The sequence below is a fragment of the Hetaerina americana genome, unplaced genomic scaffold (genome assembly GCF_022747635.1).
Source record: "Hetaerina americana unplaced genomic scaffold, ioHetAmer1.1.p SCAF_3, whole genome shotgun sequence".
In the NCBI taxonomy this organism is placed as follows: domain Eukaryota; kingdom Metazoa; phylum Arthropoda; class Insecta; order Odonata; family Calopterygidae; genus Hetaerina; species Hetaerina americana.
In genome coordinates this window covers 45207569-45226730 of record NW_027286874.1, presented here as the reverse complement: position 1 = coordinate 45226730, position 19162 = coordinate 45207569, and the positions used below count along the sequence as shown (strand labels likewise).

At 36.2% G+C, this 19162-nt stretch overlaps 1 protein-coding gene across 1 annotated transcript in view; it reads left to right on the top strand.

Moving 5' to 3' along the window:
* The window catches only part of LOC139690019 (uncharacterized), a 290228-nt gene extending 275379 nt beyond the window's left edge, over nt 1–14849 (top strand). The window contains exons 20-23 of the mRNA XM_071587198.1: nt 1470–1666; nt 3343–3494; nt 4580–4901; nt 8755–14849. Of these exons, the coding sequence (XP_071443299.1) occupies nt 1470–1666; nt 3343–3494; nt 4580–4901; nt 8755–11915 (3832 nt within the window). The 3' untranslated portion in view covers nt 11916–14849. The remainder of the gene's footprint in view (nt 1–1469; nt 1667–3342; nt 3495–4579; nt 4902–8754) is intronic.
* Nucleotides 14850–19162: the final 4313 nt, after the last annotated feature.

Below are 19162 nucleotides of genomic sequence, written 5' to 3'. Positions count from 1 at the left end.
AGCATTAGGCTCTAAAATACAAGTTAATATGAAAGAGGAAAAAAGTGGTAATTCTTAGATTTCAGGTCATCTTCCAGTGTTTGTGACCATTTTTAAATGTGTTAAGTCTTTTTGTTTGCCATTGAAAAAATTATCCCATGCCTTATTCTTAACTATGTAGTACTTACATTTGCCTAACAAAAGTGGCATCATGTTGATTTTGTCATTATAAATAATTTATTTTTCACATATGGTCTTGTATAACTTCCAGTATATGAGCAAAAGTATAGCCAAAGCTTATTATGACTTGAATGAATATGTGCGCCTAATTGTGTATGTACTTGATGCCTTCAAAACACTCTTGTTTGTATGACTGTTACAAAAATTTATGTCAAAATTTTTGGTCACTTATACAAAAAGAATGATGTAATTATTACATATGACATAGCACCTGATGTGTAGGTCTGCCTTGTAAAAATTTTATGTTAATTCACCTAATTTTATGTATTCCACTATTACAAGTCCTTCCATGAACTTGAAAATCAGCTCTCAGAAAAATAGCAGATTGTTTCATAGAATATAAAATGAAGTTGAAGAAGCATCATTATCTGCTTGTCTTGGTTGGCATAGACATGTAATATTCAGTCCCTATTGATGAGGAATTTCTGCTTACATTGAAACTGATATAAAGTAAAACCCATGTGGAAAGATCTCATTTGCATTGGAAAATTTTACTTGGTTGATTATTAAGTTCATCCAGCATCTATTCTGAATATTACCCTTATCAAGTATTACGCTCCATCCCTAGCCATTTAAATGATTTTGAGTAAGGAATGAAATGTGCCTGAAAACATTGGCTAAATTTTTCTCCAGCCTGTCAATACCTTTCAGTTTGAAATGGCAGTGTCAACCTTGGCTGTGAAAATCTTTGATTGCTCAGTAAAACCAGGTGTATGCATAATAAAAATTTTTGCTCACTCTATTGCGAGATTGACGATGAACTGTTCTAAGAAGAGGGTGATAAGAACCTGATAGATGATAAGCTGTCCTATGAATTGTTACAGCACTAAATTTTAGGCTATCATAATTAAAATTACACGGTGCAGTTAGCATTGAAGTATACTGTTGTATATTTTTGCAGTCATTAGTATCATTTTTTTATATGATATGACTACTTAATTTTCATAATCATGGAATTCATGTATTTCATTTTTTATTGGCAGTATGTCATCTAAGCCCTGACAACTTAGATAAATTTGGTCCTTATGTGTGCTGTGGTTTTTTTAAGTATGAGTGATTGTGATAATAAAATGCCAGTGTTATTTTCACAATCCAAAACAGAAAGTTGCAAATGTAAAATTAAGAGAAATCAGCCTATACAAAAAATAGTATTAATTTAAATATATTTTTTTAAGTCTTATCTCGGGGAAATAAAGTGTTCTGATGAATGCATAAATATTGCTAAACGGTGATTTGTTTTTTATCTATAGGGCTATTCGATCAGATGGGACAAGTGTTCCTAAGCCAGTTGCAAGTGTTAGGCCAATGCAAGCAGAATTATCACACATGGAGAAAGGTCGAGCTGGTACTGGAATAACTACCATTTCTACTGGTCGTTCACGGTGGATTCCGGCAGAAGTGTGGCAGAGACAGGGTATGACTGCACAGGAAATGACATTGCCTCTAGGTAAGTCAAGTTAACTTTAGAAATCTCAGTCATTGTCAATGACTAATTTTCACTTACCAATTGATTTGATTTTCTGCTTATAGTTTTTTCAACCATTGTTTCTTATTTGTATGTGCATTCATTATTGTTTTTCAGTTATTTCTGGGTGTATCCATTTTATGGATAAAAAGTGTTTCTTATCTTTCATCGCCAACACCAAAAAGGTTAATGGGATATATAGTTTTGTCACATGAGAAGGTTTAAAAGAATTTAAATTTCAAGTATGCTAATGAAGCCATTTATGCAATTTAGAATGATGCTAAAAAGGTGCAAGATGTAATTCAGGATTATGGGAAGTGGATGTTGTTTGCAGTGGTTAGGTGAATGAGTTGATTCCCAGAATAAACTCCATGCTATGTGCTTTATACTGTGGTCGAAGAAATTCTCACTTTATGTTTATGGCTTTATGGTTTACTCTCCCTTTACCGAGACTTGTCTAGTGAACACTTCAGAATAAATCCTTGATTATGTAAGTATAGAGTATCGTCCCGGCAAGTCAAAAGATCCAGTGTTCAAGTCCTGGTCAAGGAAATATTTTTGCACTTGCGATCTGCTCGATTCGGCCTTCTCCACCTCTCCTGTGTCCTGATACCGATATACCAAATATCTTCAAATATGTTCAAGTTGTATAAACACAAAGGGCAGTTACATGTTAGAGAAGGTCATAGTAAAGAATCACACAAGATGCAATTTGATTTCCTCTATCATAACTTTCCCTTCCCCACTAGAACACGTAAGCACATGCAGTACTCGCATGAAAATGGCCGAGCTTGATATGGTGTTATGTGAAATATGCAATGTTGTTCTTATCTATTCCTTTAAGATTTTTTCTAATTGTTCTAAGGTATTATTATCTTTATTCAGAAATGTTGTTCGATAGAATATATGTTTTTGCACTGTCATCATTTTACTATTTACATATTTCATCCTCTTATGAACTCCCTCTTCGCTCTTGTCTCACAGGTGTAGCATAGGTGAGCACATTAGTTGTTTGATAGCATAGGTAACACACACTCCCTCTTGAGCCGCACTTGCCGCCACTTTTAAGTTATGTAGCTTGCACAAAAATATTGATAATTATACTGTGCTCATTCCAGTATAAGTAAAGTAGGTGTACATATGAAGTTAATTTGCTGCTCACAGACGATGATGATGGTACCTCACTTCTCTGTGAGCACCAAAAGTGATTCATGATGGTACCTGTTTTGTGCACATATTTCCACCAGAACTTTGTCTACACCTTGTAATCAGTTTTGGTACAACTGTGCCATGAATGTTTCTAGCAGGCATGCACACACTAATAAACTCGCTAAAAATCAAGTTGCAATTTAAAACTGTGGACACCTGCAATTAAATTTGCACGTTAATGGTACAATGATACTCTCTGTCAAAATGTGATCCGATAATTTTGCCGGCTCTTGCGAAGCTTTCTCATTATTTCGACAAGAAAGCTTCGTATTCATTTCCATCTATATATGTATTCATTTCCATCTATATATGTTCTTATCATTGATGTGAGGTTTTGTTAATATAATCATGAATGCTAAATTGTCATTAATTACTTTGTTCACTATCTAAAACTGTGTCTAATATGTAGTTTACTAATAAAGTTGCTAATTCCAAATTTTTAATTGCAGATGTTGTGATTCCTACAAATGCTCCAGATAGATCATCAATTGTTTTGAAAGCAGGTCAGCGTGTAATGGTTCTGAAAAGCCCAAAGGGGATATACATGCAGCTAGAAAATGGGAAAATCATTGCCATCCGCTCAAACTTTAAAATGGGCCAGGTGAGTATTCTAATAAGTAGTTTTTTAGTTTTGCAAATAATTCTTAAGCGCATGTCTGTTGGCAAAAATAGAAAATTTAGAGCAATAAAAGGTTTTCAATGTACTGAAAATTTGATAGCTATTTGATGACTCAACTTTGACATTTATTATGTCTTAAAGTCATTGATATTTCTTTTTGAATGTATTAATGCATGCAGGCTAAAATTATGCATACAGTGGAACTTGGAATTGGCAGGTTAAATGCATGCATAAACATAAAAATTAGAGAGATTTTCCTTATATTTTACTGTCAAGACTAAAATCCGCATAAATCAACCCAAAATCTCATTTACATTCCTGAGATCAGGTTAAGCCAATTTGTATTGTTTTTTCCTGGTTTTATTCAATATTCAAGTTTTTATGTTTATATTGTCTTTATTTGTTAATGAATATTAGCTTTTTCTCATCAGATGTTAAATTTAAGTCATGTTAATCACTGTTCAAAACGGTCATCAGTCATGCCATTTCAGTAATCAGAATGATTTCTGTTTTTATAGTGTTAATAGTTTTTTCTTATTGCTCAAAATAACACCTTAGCTGTGGACTGACTTAAGTTGTATATTATATTGCATCAATAATTCCTTTAAAATATTGGAAGAAAGTAAAAAAAAAAATCCAGCAAACCTGGATACCATCTTCACTATTGCAGTTTTGCTTGACTTAATTATACAGGCGGTAGATATTTTATGCCTGCATGAAAAGTCTTTCTTCATATTTTTCAGTGTTAAACCTTCTTTTGTTGTAACTTTTCTATATTTCATTATAATTCTTTAAGAACTTTCTTTTGCTAAACATCAAAATACACTTTTAAATATTTTAGTTAATCTCAATTTAATATAAACCTCATTTGAACATATTTTTTGTTGGTCCTGTAGAAAAAGTAAATTTGTGGTTTCACTGTATGTGTAGTGAAAGAGGGTTATGGTTTAAATCACTCATTCAGTGAGCTTTTCTTCCATCTATTTCAAATTGATGTCTCTTAACACTAAAATATTGTCTCTAAAGCTGGTGAATTCGATTAATGAGTGCTTTGCCTCATACAACAGGGTGGAAATGCTACAGGCGGTGCTGGTGCAGGCAGTGTGCAAGGTGTAAACTCAGTGAAAGGACAGCCTCCTGTGAACAGTACAGTGACAGGTACGCCAAACAGTGCACCAGGAGGCCCTGGTGTTACAGTAGGAACTGGCGATGCCAATAATGTAGCTTCTACTGGGACAAATGTTGAAGTCCGTGATTCTGTTGGAAAAGTTGGGCCTGAAGAGGTGAAAGAGAAAAGGGGAGGCATGGAAGAAGGGAAGCCTATGGAAGATGTTGGGAGACTGGTACAGGATCCTGAAGCAATATCTAGCAGTGGAGAATGCAAAAAAGGTATAAGTGTAAATAAGTCTATTCAGATGTTGCTGTCAGGGATTGTTTTCAGGGGGATTGAAATAGTGCAGTGGTTAAGATACTGGCTTCCCACGGCCCAGGTTCAATTCCTGGTTGTGGCAGATATTTTTCAGTGGTATCACGTTAGACTGCAGATCCCTTTGTGCCTTTCATTAATAGTAGGCCAATGCCAGGTTTCTCCCCACACTTCATCCTTTCCTGTCCATCCATAATGGTGCTAATTACCTCAGCTGTCAGTTGCCTCCACTAAAACTAATACTGCTACTTGTTTTCTCAGTATTTTCTTTTCTTCACGTAATGTTCTAAATTCAATTTTTGTCTATTAACTACTTTAAAGACTTTGAAGCTTGAATCTTCTTCTGATTTAACGTAGGATGATGTATGCATGGGGGCATATCTTGCTTTGTGGCTGGATTTGATTTCACCAAACATTTTTAAGTGATACCCAAAATTCGCAATTTCTCGGAGCATAAATAATATTTAATTAACTGCTACAGAATCTGTATTTGAGGTAATAAATTCATTTACCTAATTTTTGGCGAAGTGAAACATTTTTTGCTCATCCCCCCAAGGATTTTTACATTGTGGTAGATAAGCCGTAGTTTTGAATGTGGGAAATGGAATGCTTTAATTTTTCATGTAAAGTACACATTTTCTTCTGTGAAAATATTTTAAAAATTAGTGCACTTACTATTAATGGTAACAAATATGTATTTTTTTATGGTCTAATTATAGATAAATATATGTTTTTGTATATTAGTAAAGGATCAGTTCCACTTTTTTTCAGTCCCAGTACATGAAGTTGAGCACTTAGTTCTTGAATCCTTAGTGAATGGATATGAATCAAGCAATCAACAATTCCAGTGGTAAAATAAAGCTCAATCATCTTCCAGAATTTTGTCACATTATTAGTACTTATACATATGCCAAAGGAGTCCCTAATTACACATTGAAATTTTATGTATTCCATTTTTACTAATTTTGAACATCGTATTATATTGAACAGCCACTGTGGGTGCTATATGCAGGTCTTGTACTGGGTGTGGCCACATAACTTCCTTTTTTGAAAGCATTTGAAACACTGCACCCTGTATTTACCAATTTACTGGTAAATCAAAGGGAAGTAAGCTATATCTTTGGCACTACTTGTCGCAGAGAGGTTATCATTTTACATGTGTATACTATACTCATTCAATCAGGATGACAAATTAAATATATTAAAAGTAGTTCATGATATTTTTGTAATACATAGCAAATTGCTTCAGAATATTTTGTTCAGTTTGTTCTTACTTCAATAAATTGAAAAGAATATGCTGAGAAAATCATGTTGTAACTTGAGAGACATTTCATCAAAAGCAGCAGGGGAGCAAGGGATAGGAAACACAATATGATCAAACAGTTGCCCTTGAAACATTATGTGTAGTTTGGTTGTGAACAGGAGGAATGGTCAAAACTAGAATGACTTGTTTCAATGTAAAGAAGTATCTTCTGCAAAAGTATCGTATATCCTGTAAAGTATCAAGGTTCCCTCCCCTGGAATCCCATTGAAAATGTAGAAGTGTGAAATTCCTTGATCAAGAATGTTAAAAATGAAAGTATCCTTTATCCATGGTGATAGGAATATTTTCACATTTCACTGATGGAAGCATGTGTACAGTTATAATAGAAAAAAATATGATACTTGAAGTAAGGAATAGAGGGGAAAAGCCTATCAGGCTAGATAACAAATTCTAAATGTTGTTAATATTACTATGACTTCTTGTTTATGCCAACATCATTGACTTAGTTCAGGTGTATGCATTCAATATTGTTGTCTTCAGTTTTTTGACACATTATGAGAGAATATTGATTAGATGAAAGATATTAACTCTACTCTCAAACAACATTTATATACAGCAGTTTTTACTAGTGGAATTTAAATCAACTGAGATACACAAGAGCATATAGAAAGTATTGGAAAAATTGACATGAAAGGAATATATAAAAGTGGGAGGATCAAATCCAAGTGATAAGGAGAGGAAAAAACTGGAGAAACTCTGTAACTAATAACTTGTGTGGTCTCCTAGCCAATAACTGCTATGTCAGGGGTTCTCATCCTTGCCGTAAAATCATGATGGCTACTTGTCTAAACCCATAAGAGACCAAACGGGGCCAAGAGACCACATTAAATTTGCTCACAGAAGACTTTTCCAGGAAGTAATTTGCACATAACATCTTACAATTTGCCCAATTTAAGGGTTTAGATTCTTCCTTTCAAATTTCCCACGTTTCGAAGAAGACATCAGACATGAAGCCGAGTGGCAGAATTTAGCTGACATTTTGGTAAAATATGTAGAACTTACCCATTTTTATAACTTATCTACCAAGAATAATGAAATTTGCATGTAAAAGTTAAAGTGTTAAATAGTAATTAATTATTAACTCAAGTTATTAAGGAAGGTTTTGTGTAAGTTTGTGTATGGGTTGTTCTCATAAATTGTTTTATTGAATTACCAGTGGGGCAATTTAATTTTTACTCATATACAAAGACTAATGAGCTTTGTATTTAAAAGTTAAAGTGTTAAATAGTAATTAATTTCAACGCAAGTTATTAAGGAAAGATTTTGTGTAATTTTGTGTTTCGCTAGTTCTCATAAATTGTTTTATTGAATTATTAGTTAGGCGATGTAATTTCTTTAAAAGAGTGCCATGATAAAATATCTTTAAAGTGACATCATTTTATGATAAACTTTAAAAATTAAAGATCATTGAAGGTTTAAATTTTTCATAAGTGCTGAGCAATGCGAATCACATGGATATCTGTATTGGATAAGTATTTGATTGAAACAAAATTTTTATATTTAATGTGATTTATTTTAAAGTAAAATTTGAAGAAAAGAACTAATAAAAAGACATTCTGTCTGCCATTTTAATGTCGATTGTATTCCAAAATCTGAAGTTCTAAGTCAGAAAATTTATGAAATAATGCTGTCAAGTGTTTTTTAAATGGATGGTTGTTGGTCTTAATTGATTTTTTTCTCTTTCCCCTAATGTTCTCAAATTTTTTCCCATGTACTGTTATTTGCAGAAAAGGTTTGTTACGCTACCGAAATGATCACTTACCCGAAAATGGAAGGAAAACTTAATAGCCTACCAGGAAATTCATTCAGTTTTGGACTAAAACAATTTTAATAATATATGGCTGTGTAGGTTTTCGCGGCGGTGGGTTGAAAGATTCCGCATTCTCGGGTTTCACCGTGTCGTTGTTTAATGCTGACAACAGTTTTGCTGAATTTGCATTTGGCGTCTTCAGGTCAAAGATGAGGGACTAAGATTTTGGCCGCCCTTACATAGGTGGTCCCATCTAGTGGCTGCTTGCTGATTGGTCAGTTTCCAGAGAACTCTTCCACACATTGTGGAGATGGTAGCCTTCATCTCTGTTGATGTTCTCCGGGTTTTTGGCAATCTCAATTCCAAGAAGCAAACGTCATAACAGAGGAGAGTAGATATTACCCACGACTCATTAAAGAAGCAATTGAGATCACCAAAAACACGGAGAACATCAACAGAGATGAAGGCTACCATCTCCACAATGCGTGGAAGAGAGTTCTCCAGAAACCGACCAATCAGCAAGCAGCTACTAGACGGGACCACCTATAAGAGGGTGGCCAAAATCCGAGTCCCTCATCTTCGACCTGAAGACGCCAAGTGCAACTTCGGCGAAACTGTTGTCAGCATTAAACAATGACGCGGGGAAACCCAAGAATGCAGAATCCTTCAATTTTGATGATATTTGTGTCAGTTCTATCATTACAATAAGTGTTAATTACAACTAATTTAAATTTTTTTTCAGAAATAACACCACCAAATGTCAACATGGGGCCTAAAATTAGTAGTGTACAGCCACTGCAGAATTCTTCTGGAAGTGTATCACCAACTCATTTGAAAAATCATGGTGGTGGAGGTCATATTGTTCCAGGCCAGATGAAACCATTTGTAGCTGGTAATCAAAATAGTGAGAAGGCTCTGCAGCAGCTACCAACCCCACAAATGCAGCAGCAAATACAGCAAATACAACAACAGCAGCAGCAACAACAGCAGCAGCACCAACAACAGCATCAGCAACAGCACCAACAGCAACAACAACAGCAGCAGCAGCAACAACAACAACAACAACAACAACAACAGCAGCAACAACAACAGCAGCAGCAGCAACAACAGCAGCAGCAGCAGCAACAACAGCAGCAGCAACAACAACAGCAGCAACAACAGCAGCAACAGCAACAAATGCAGCACCAACAGCAGCACTTACATCAACCTCAAATATCAAGCCAGCAACAAATAAGTAATTCTCAGCAAATGGGTAATCAGCCACAGATGAGCTCACAACAGCAGATGAATAACCAACAACAGATTTCCAGCCAACAGCAGATAAACAACCAACAGCAACTGAGCAACCAACAGCAGATTGCCAGTCAACAGCAGATTACTAGCCAACAACAGATCCCCAGCCAACAGCAGATCAGCAGTCAGCAGCAAAATAGCCATCAGCAGCAAAATAGCCATCAGCAACAAATGGTTAACATGCAGCGGCAACAGCATCAAATGAATAGTCAACAACAACAAATGGCTAGCCAGCAGCAGCTTAACCAGGAATCTACATCATCATCTTCATCATCTTCTTCATGGGGACAAGTGAGTGTGCCTCAGGCAGTTCCCCCTGACTCAACAAGAACAAGTTCTGGAAGTGCTGAACCATCACCAATTGCAAAGTCTCCAGCTTCTGCACCAACCCCTACACCTCCTTCATCAGTTGCACCACCTACAGTCCCTGCTCAAAGTAGTCAGCCACCACTATCAACTAAGCCATATTATCATCCACAAATGAGCCGTGAAAATACTCCTAGTGTCCCAGCATCATCACAGCCCCAACCGACGTCATCACATCCTCCTACTCCCACGACAACCAGCAGTAGTATGTCTGTTGATGCTAGTGCTGGATACTATGGAGCAGACAGTCAAATGATGTTAAGTACCCCTTCATCACTCTATAGTAGTTCCAGACAACAGCAGCAGCAACAGCAGCCAAGTAGTTACCCAAAGCAAGAATTTGTTCCTCCAGATTATCACCATAGTCAAAGCCAGCAACATGCAATGGCTGGATCTCATTTGCATCCTTCTGGAATTAAGGCAGATATGTTAGGTCCATATGGGAAAGATACCATGCCCACTAGTGGAGAAATGGGGCTAAGTATGGGATACATGTATGGCACACCTGGGTCTGTGGATAGTATGAGTGGTCTTCCAGTTCCCAGTAGTATGGATCCAAAGGGAAGCTTGTATCCTTTAAGTACCTCAGGAGGTTCAATGCATTTACCTAAGCCATCTGATCTCAAATCTAGTAGAGGATATAGTCCACTAAGTTCAGTTGAATCTAAATTACATCCATATGGGAAATTGGATCCACCATCTCAACAACAGCATATTCCACCTACAAGTAGTGGGTCCATGTCACTAGGATTAGATCCTACTGCACCTATTGTTTCAGATGCAAGTGTAATGGGTACAAACAAAAGTTCTAGTTCAAAATTACATGGTGGATATGGTTCATTGACTGGGAGTGGAGGTAGTAGTAGTGGCAGCAGTAAACATCACCATTCAAAGCGTAGTAGTGGACATCAGCATCATCATCATCATCATTCCCAACAGCAACACCAGCATACCAAAATGGATCATTATGACTATGATGATGCATCAAAAGCTGTAGGAAGTTATGCTTCAACAAGTACCACCCATTCTCAGATTGTTAGTAAGGACATTAATTCAAAGTCTAGCAACTATTATGGTAATACTACTGATCAAAGTTCCCATCATACTAGCAGCAGTGGAAGCCATCTTCCGCAGCACCTAAGTCATCATCACCCCTCATCATCATCATCATCAACATCCACTTCTTCATCTAAACATTCAAGTATCCCCGCACCTATAATTCCTCCAGTAGTTGAAGAACCAAAAGCAGCTCCTATCCCAGATGTGTATAGTTCTTATGGACAGTATCAAAGCCCTGGCTATTATGGAGCCAGCTCAGCTAGTGCTCAGCAGGCTTCCTCTCAGTTTGGTGTACCAACATCTGTAGCAACAAGTGTAGGATCCTCTGCAAGCTATTATGGATATGAAAGAAGTCAGCAGTCATCTAGAAAGGAAGCAAAAGAGTCTAGCAGTGTGGACAGAAGAGCTGCTGATGCTGCGGCAGCAGCAGCTGCGGCAGCGGCCGCGGCTGCAGCGTCTGCAGCATCTACAACTGGGGGTCTTGGAGCTTATGGAGCTAGTTTAGCTCCTCCTCAGTCATCATATCCAAACTTGGATCCAGCTGCTGGCATGATGAATTATTCTGCATGTCAGTATGCTCTTCCAACAGCTACTGCATCAAGTGCTAGTTATGGAGCAGCATTGAGAGCTGCAGCTGCATCATCATATCCACCATCAGCTGCTGCTGCCTATTCATCACCATACAATAATGTTCAACCTTATGACACTGCTGCAGATTATGGCAGAGCAGCTGCAGCTGCTGCTGCATCTGGTATGTACAGTGCTTTCCACAGGCCTGAACCTCATTTTGCTTCCCCATCTGACCTGGGATCATTCCTACCATCACTTGGTCCTCCTCCTCCTCCAGCGGCATCTTCATTTGCCCTATCTTCTGCAAGATCGCCTCATTCAAGTGGAGCTGGATCTGCAGGTTCTCAGCCATCATCAGCTTCAGTTCCCCCTGTGCCAGCAGTCCCACCTCCACCACCTCCGCCCAATTACTATGGCCAAAATGTTTATGGATATGGGCGGACAGGATATGGCGCCACAGATGCTTATGCCAGCTCATATGCTGCATCAGCGGCCTCCTTTAATCCTTTTCTAATGCATCCTTCACTTTCCCAAGGCCATCACCCATATGGTCTAAGTCCAGCATCGTCATCTGCCTCTTCTTCATGTCCTCCTGGTCCTGGGCAGCCCCAGTAGCAGGTACCATGGCTTGCATCACTATTTTATTGATGCTGACATATGTGCATTTGTTGATACAAAAATTTCAATGCAGAGTGTGCTCGTTTTTTGAGCAAAAGTCTGTGGAGCAGATAAAGTGTTACAGATTGAAAATACTGTAGAGAACGGCAGTGTAAACATGAAACTGTTATAAGTGTTACCCTTCCGTTACTTGACATCCCATGACATGGTAACCAAGTGCAATCATTTTCTTAATTGAATCCCGTACATAAGTGTACATTTCTATTTCTTTTTGTTATCTCATCGAATTGTTGCCGCCAAGAGTGACAGATGTTCTTGTACAGAATTCAAAGTCCTCAGAATTGCAGAAAGTTAAAAGGGTGAAATAGGAAATGTGTTCCAGAAAACTTTCCTTGAAGAAAGAGGGAAAAAACTGACGTAGACATTCCTGTACATCCATTAGTCATGTTAAGGATCAAGTAGTTTGACATTCATGTAAAGGCTTGCAGTAATTTCTGTGTGACAGATATTTTTGTTCATCAGAATTGTTTAGTTATGTGTGGTGCATAAAATTTTTGTTGACTACGTTTGTGTTGGAAGATATGATGGAACTACATCCTTTTTTAACATATAAATAAATATATATATATATATAGAGAGAGAGAGCAATGGAGGATGTGAATCTTAGTATGGTTGAGTGCGTGCATGTAATGTGTGCCTACAGTTGTACATGAGTGAAGAATAGGTGTGTTCGGATGTTTTGGGCAGAAAGTAGTGGGGGCTCAATAAATAGAAAGGGATGTTATGTATGGACAGGAGTATTCCAGAGTCCCTCAGCTAAGTGCATGTCTCCCTCCAACAAATGAAATTATTCTCTTCCACTTGGATCTGTAAGTTTGATCTCGGCTGATGATATTGCTGTTTAGGTTGTGCCTGCCAGCTGTTTTCTTTACCCTATGTGAGAGGTATTGAGTAAATAATGTGAGGTAGAAACAAACAGAGAAAGAGCATGTGTAAAGAAATAGAGGAGTGCATAAGATGAAATCATTGTTAATTGATGTGGTGGAGGATGTTAGTCGTTTGCATCCATTGTCATCCCTTCCACCCTTCGGCAGCAACCCATCCCATCTCAGGACTTGACACATATGTAAGATATATTAAGTTAGTTAGTCATCCACCTATGAAAATTCCCTTTAATATCTTCTTCCATTATCCCTGCCAGTATGTAAGTCGCCTTGCTGCCGTCCCGATTAACAGCCTCCTTCCCCTCCTTATCCTACCCTTTCCCTCCTTTCTTTATTATTCCCGATCAACTTTATATATTTTACATCAAAGTGGTGTTCCAGTGAAAATGTTATTCACATAATAGACTCATGACTTGAATGGTGTTCTTTTCATTTTGTGAGTATGTAACACATTTAGTTTCATACTTATAAAATATTCATCAGCATAGGGATAAGAAAAAATACATTTCATTAAATTACCAACAATAGTATTAGATTATTTGGTGGCATAAAATGCTACTATTATCATACATGACAGCAGTTATCATGTATACATTTCATAAAATGTAATGAACTCTTTAGACACTATCACTTAACTTGTTTTCATTTGAGGGGTAGTAGTCTATTTGTCAGTCATCTGTTCAGCCTTCATCCCGTTTTGTCGCGGGCAAAACATTCTCTCTGAGTATTCCACCTCTACCATGATTCCAAATCCAGATGCACACAAATTTGTAAAAAGTTAATATATACCTAATGAGGGAAATAACTTGGTTATTTTACCTCTGAGATTGATTTAATATTGAATACAACTGAGCATAACCTGTCCTTTTAGTTATGAGCTTTAATTATGTTGTGCTCTTATTTTGTTTTCAATTGGTCCCCTGGCATCAGTCCCGCTTAATTTGGATATTGTTATTCTGCTTCTGCATACAGATGTCACTATTTAAACTTTTGGATTGATTCTTTATTTCTTGCTTTTTACTATCAGATTAATTGTTTTATTCGAATTTACGTTATAACTCATCGAGTATTCATCAACATTGATTTGAAAAGCTTGTTTAAGGTACTGCAGCAGTGGTTGTGAAATTTTTAAATTTAACGGCATTCTCATGCAGGTGCAGATATATTAACTTTGCATATAGTGTCAGACCTATTTGTTGCCTGTTAAAATAAGTGGGTGACTGCCAATGGGAAATGTTAGGCTATTTCTAGTGGCATTGTAGAAATTGTGCATAAGATGGTGGAAACCAAAGACAGTTTCTTCCTAATTCAGGGAATTTTTCTGATGTCTCTACATTATCATCATGGTGTATGGCTTCAACAGCTGAAGATATCTTCAGAACATGAGCTGTGCATTTCTTTTTGTAATTTTATTGAAGTACTCTATTTACTCCGCACATTACTGCTGGAAGAGAAGTGTCTGTTTGAAACGTTGGTGCATTTTTAGTTCTTATTTAATTCCTGAAAGTTAATGGATGTAGACAGTATACATAAGCATATATTTATTTTCATATTTCACATCTGAAGTTTATTTCTTGATACCGTAACCATGTGAACATTTGGATTGATTTTCAGTACATGTGGAGTATTAGATGTGAAAGATGTAATGTGTCTATTGATGTAAATAAAAGTATTAAGAATGATTACCAGGCATTGATTTTTTTAGAACATAACATGCTGAATCTAAAAGTACTTTCTTTTTAATACAGGTACTGGTGCTATCATGAACATTAAGTGCAGTGAGCCATTGGTAATTGTTTTGTACTTGAATATAATGTCACCAGAAAGTGTTGCTTTATCCTTTACCACTATGATATATACCTATATTTTAGATTGCTTGGTTCTTAGATCATATTATACGCCATAAGTTTTGTCATTGAAGTGTTATCGTAATTTGATGTAGCACTGATGTCTCACTTCGCAATGTTTTCAAAGTTCATGAATAAAAAGAGCTATTCTTGTACCTTTGTTAAAAAACTATCATTCGAATTAGAGAAACAAAAACTGAAATATAAGCTCATGTTCAATAAACTCTTATAAGTTAAAGTTTTTAATATTATCATTAAAATAGCTCATGGATATGTATGTATACTTGAATGTTAAATGTTTGTAAATATTGAAGAGGTTCCTTTTTTCAAAAATAGTATGAATTACTGAAAGAACAAAGTTGCTATTCTTCCTCTCCTATAATGGATAGAGTTAAAAACTGATTAAAACAAAACTGATGTGTTTTCTAAACTAGGGATGTGAAAAATGGCAAATAATGTCAGAGTTTTATAAGTCCCTTACCTTAAAACTTGTCCCTTTTGTTGAAATTCCATGTACTGGTCAACATGTTAAAATATAAATACAACCACATTATCTGTAGTATGCACTTTTTTGTAAATAGTGTTTATTTCTTTTTCTTCATCAAGGTATTAATTGCCATTGACAAGTTCATCTGAAATACTCACTATAAAGTTCTCCAAAGATGTATAATATGTATCTATCTAATTAAAATATAAACAATGGAATTGTACTTGGTGCAGTGCTGGTATATAATCATTCTTCAACAAAACTGTAGAGATGGGTAATTATGAATCATCATCTCATCTCAAGTCCATGAATTCATCTTTGGGCCAAGTTCTGAGTCAATTATTATGTCAAATTGTTTAATTTGTCTTTCTTCTCCCATGCAAAAATGATCTTCTTATCTCATTGAGTAGGTATTGTTGCTAATTTGTTACGTATACGCCTGTGATACATGGGTTAAAGTGTGTCATAGAATTTTTTTTACCATTTTGCTAACAGCAGTAAAATTTTCAGATATTTTTTCACGAAGTTAATACAGAATTACCAAATCACAAACAAAAGTCAAAAGAAAAAGGGCACATTTTAGATTCTGTTTTAACACCAAAATTATTAACATGGTTGTTCAATAAATCTTTGAAATCGGTTTTCATCAACATATCTATTTGCTTTGCATTGCCATTTAAATCCTATCAATATACCATCTATTTCAAAGGCCTGAGTTTCAATTATAAAATGATTTGCCTTTAATATAATACCTTTAAACTGCATCATAATTCGAAATAAATCAATCTTGATGCCATTAATTGCTAAGAGACATCATTGAATACATATGTTGTGCATTACTTCTTAAGTTTTTAGTCGAAGAAATGTTGCAGTGGGGGGGGGGGGAGAAAAGACAGGATAGAAACTTGAGGCAACTATCAATTTTTTTGGTGAAGGGAGGAATGATTATGAACCAGGAAAGAGGGATTACAGGATATGCTGTGATTGTTGAAATGGAACGATGTTGCATGAAGAAAAGTGGTGCATTGACTAATATAAAAGGCTAGACATAGTTTACAGTTTAGGAAATATATAGAAAGGATATTAAGGGAATTGAAGTCTAATAAGGCTATGGGGGTCCATACCATTCCCACAGAACTACTTTAGGTTTAGAAAAACACGTGAGTAAGGGTTTTTATGGACTAATTTATAGCATTTATGAGGGAGGAACTTATCTGGAAGATTTTGTTAGATTAGTGTTCCTATTCCACAAAAGAGAAAGCCAGTCACCAGACATATCGTATGTGAGGACCATAAAGAGGAATGAAGTTTGATTTTGCATGCCACTCGGCAAAAGTGGTACTCAGGGTCATCAATAAGGGTATGAAGAGGAGGGAAAATGACAACTGATGCAATGATCAATGTGGTTCAGAGAATAGAGAGGCACTCATGATGCCATAGCAGTAATGAGTTCCCTAAGTTTGAGGATAATAAAATACAATCTGAATGAACATGCTTGTTTTTCAGATTTTGAGAAGGCATTTGGTGTAGTAAATTTGTGAAGTCACTCTTGCTTTTCAAGATACATTTTAGAGGAAATGGTAAAAGATGCAAGGAAAGAACTACAGATTGTAATGAAAATCAGTGGACAATTTATTAAGACAGGTTTGGCGATGATCAAGCTTTAGTCAGCCAGTCATTCAAGAGATTACAAGCATTGCTGAGAGCTTTGTAAAGTAAGTGCGATGGATATGGGATGAGAATATATGTAAACAAAACAAAGGTCATGCAGTTTTTGAGAAAGAGAAAGGTTAAATTTAATATTAAATCAGGGGCTCATGAACTAGAGCAGGTGGAACAGTTTACTCATTTCCAAAGTGTTCTGCACCAAAATGGTCAAAGTATTAGGGATACTATATAGGAAGAATAATGGCATTAGGCAAAGCAGCTTCTACAATGAGGAAGGAATAATAGGGATTTTGAGGAAGGTCTCATCAAAACTTTGATATGGAGTGTGGTTTTATACTGTGCAGAAACATTGTCATTTTGGGCAAGATGACTGGCATAGATTGGAGGTTATTGATATATGGGTGTGGAAGGGGTGGAAAAAGTAAAATAGACAGAAAAGAAAACAAACGAGGAAGTGCCAGTAATGGTGTGGGAGGGAGAGAGGATTGTTGGGAGAAATCCGAAGGAGGCAGAACAAGTGGATGCAGAGTATTTGGATTAGTAATTGCATATTAAAGACTGTTCAACACTAAATCTGAGAGTGATTTGAGTAATTGCATATTAAAGACTGTTCAACGCTAAATCTGAGAGTGATTTGAGTAATTGTTTTGGAAAAAAGTTCATCTCATAAGGTTAAATATAGTATTTGTTATACTGGTCTCTATATTGTGGCTGGTTGATGTACAATTTTATGTAACTACTTATATTTTTCGAGTGTGTCCATCTGACTGTGAATTAATGCTGTGAATCATATTTCTATATTTATGTGATGTATTATTATCATATATATAGTCCAATGAAGCATAGCCATTCAGTTCTTATAGCTGTTATATAGTTGTATCAGGACTGTACAAAAGTTTGGTGAAAAACATTTATCTATGCGATTGCCAAACTCAAAGATCTTCAAGACATCAATATATACGTGTTCACGAGGGTGGTGTGAAAAGTTTCCGACCTCAGAAAATTTCAGAAAAAATGTCTTGTATCTTTGTTAGGTAGGAAATTTTCTGTCGAATGGATTAGGGGGTAATTAAGTGCAAAATTACTGTGTAAAATTAAGTGCATTGTTTGCATCACATAAGATAGATAATGTATTTTGAGAGGCAATTACCGTGGGAACAAGGTGAGGGGGCAATGAGGGGATGTAGGAAGAGGGGAGCAGATCTGATAAGTAGACAGGTTTTACATCAGGGGTGGTTGCAAGTAGGGTAAATATGAGAAAAAATAACCTCTCTACGAACTAACGTCATGCCCTAAAACCCCTACAGTCCAATCCCAACATCGTTGTCACCACTACCAATAAAGGCTCAGTTGTAATTCTTAAAACCAATGAATGTATTTCCAAAGCCCTCGGTCACCTCAATGATAAATCGACCCTTACCACTCTCACCAACAACCCAACACCATCTTTCCAAACAGAAATTTGGTCTTTCCTCCTCCAATCTGGATCAGGAGAAGGCCTCACCTCCCAAGACATATCCTTACTCTCACCCCCAAACTGTATATGTATATGAAGTTAGCAATAGTGAACAAGGGCAAAAACATAGAAACACACAAAAAAGAAAAGAAACTCACTTGTTTTCAAATTTTTGTTGGTACAAGCCACCTTTCTCAAAAAAGATAAGAAAGGAACTGAGGAGAAGGGGCTGTAAATGCTGGATGGAAGGGGAAGGTGGGGAAAGGTTTCCAAATCAATGGATACCCTAAAAAAGTTGGGCCTCTTGTAACGTGTATAATCTTTTTTGTATCATATATTGTTTAGTTTGAAATAATTACATTATATTATAATGAATATACATTGAATCACTCACTATTTCATATGCAGTATTACAATAGAAAACCTTATATGGTATTACACAGATGGAAGCTATTACTAATGTTATTCTGAAAGGGTTATTATTAACATTTCATAAATTGCATTTAATCTGACAAATGATGTGTGAATTTTTTCTTCGACCTACAACAAATATGACGCATTTTACTTCATGAGCCTCCCCACACTTCCCTCTGTGAGTAACCCCGAAGCGTTCTTCAGTAACTATGTCGTACTTAATGTTGATATGAAATAAATAAGCTCCTACTAATAAATTTGCTCAAATAATTAGCATAGACTGAAAATATTGGTCGTTGAGGTATGCCCCGGAAATTACTCTAGTAATTTTTAGCCTCCGTACGAATCTTCTGCTCATTTGAACTTATGGCGCAAAAATCTATAGTTAGCAGTTGAAGTGCGACTCTCGTAGGCAGCTGTAGTAAAAG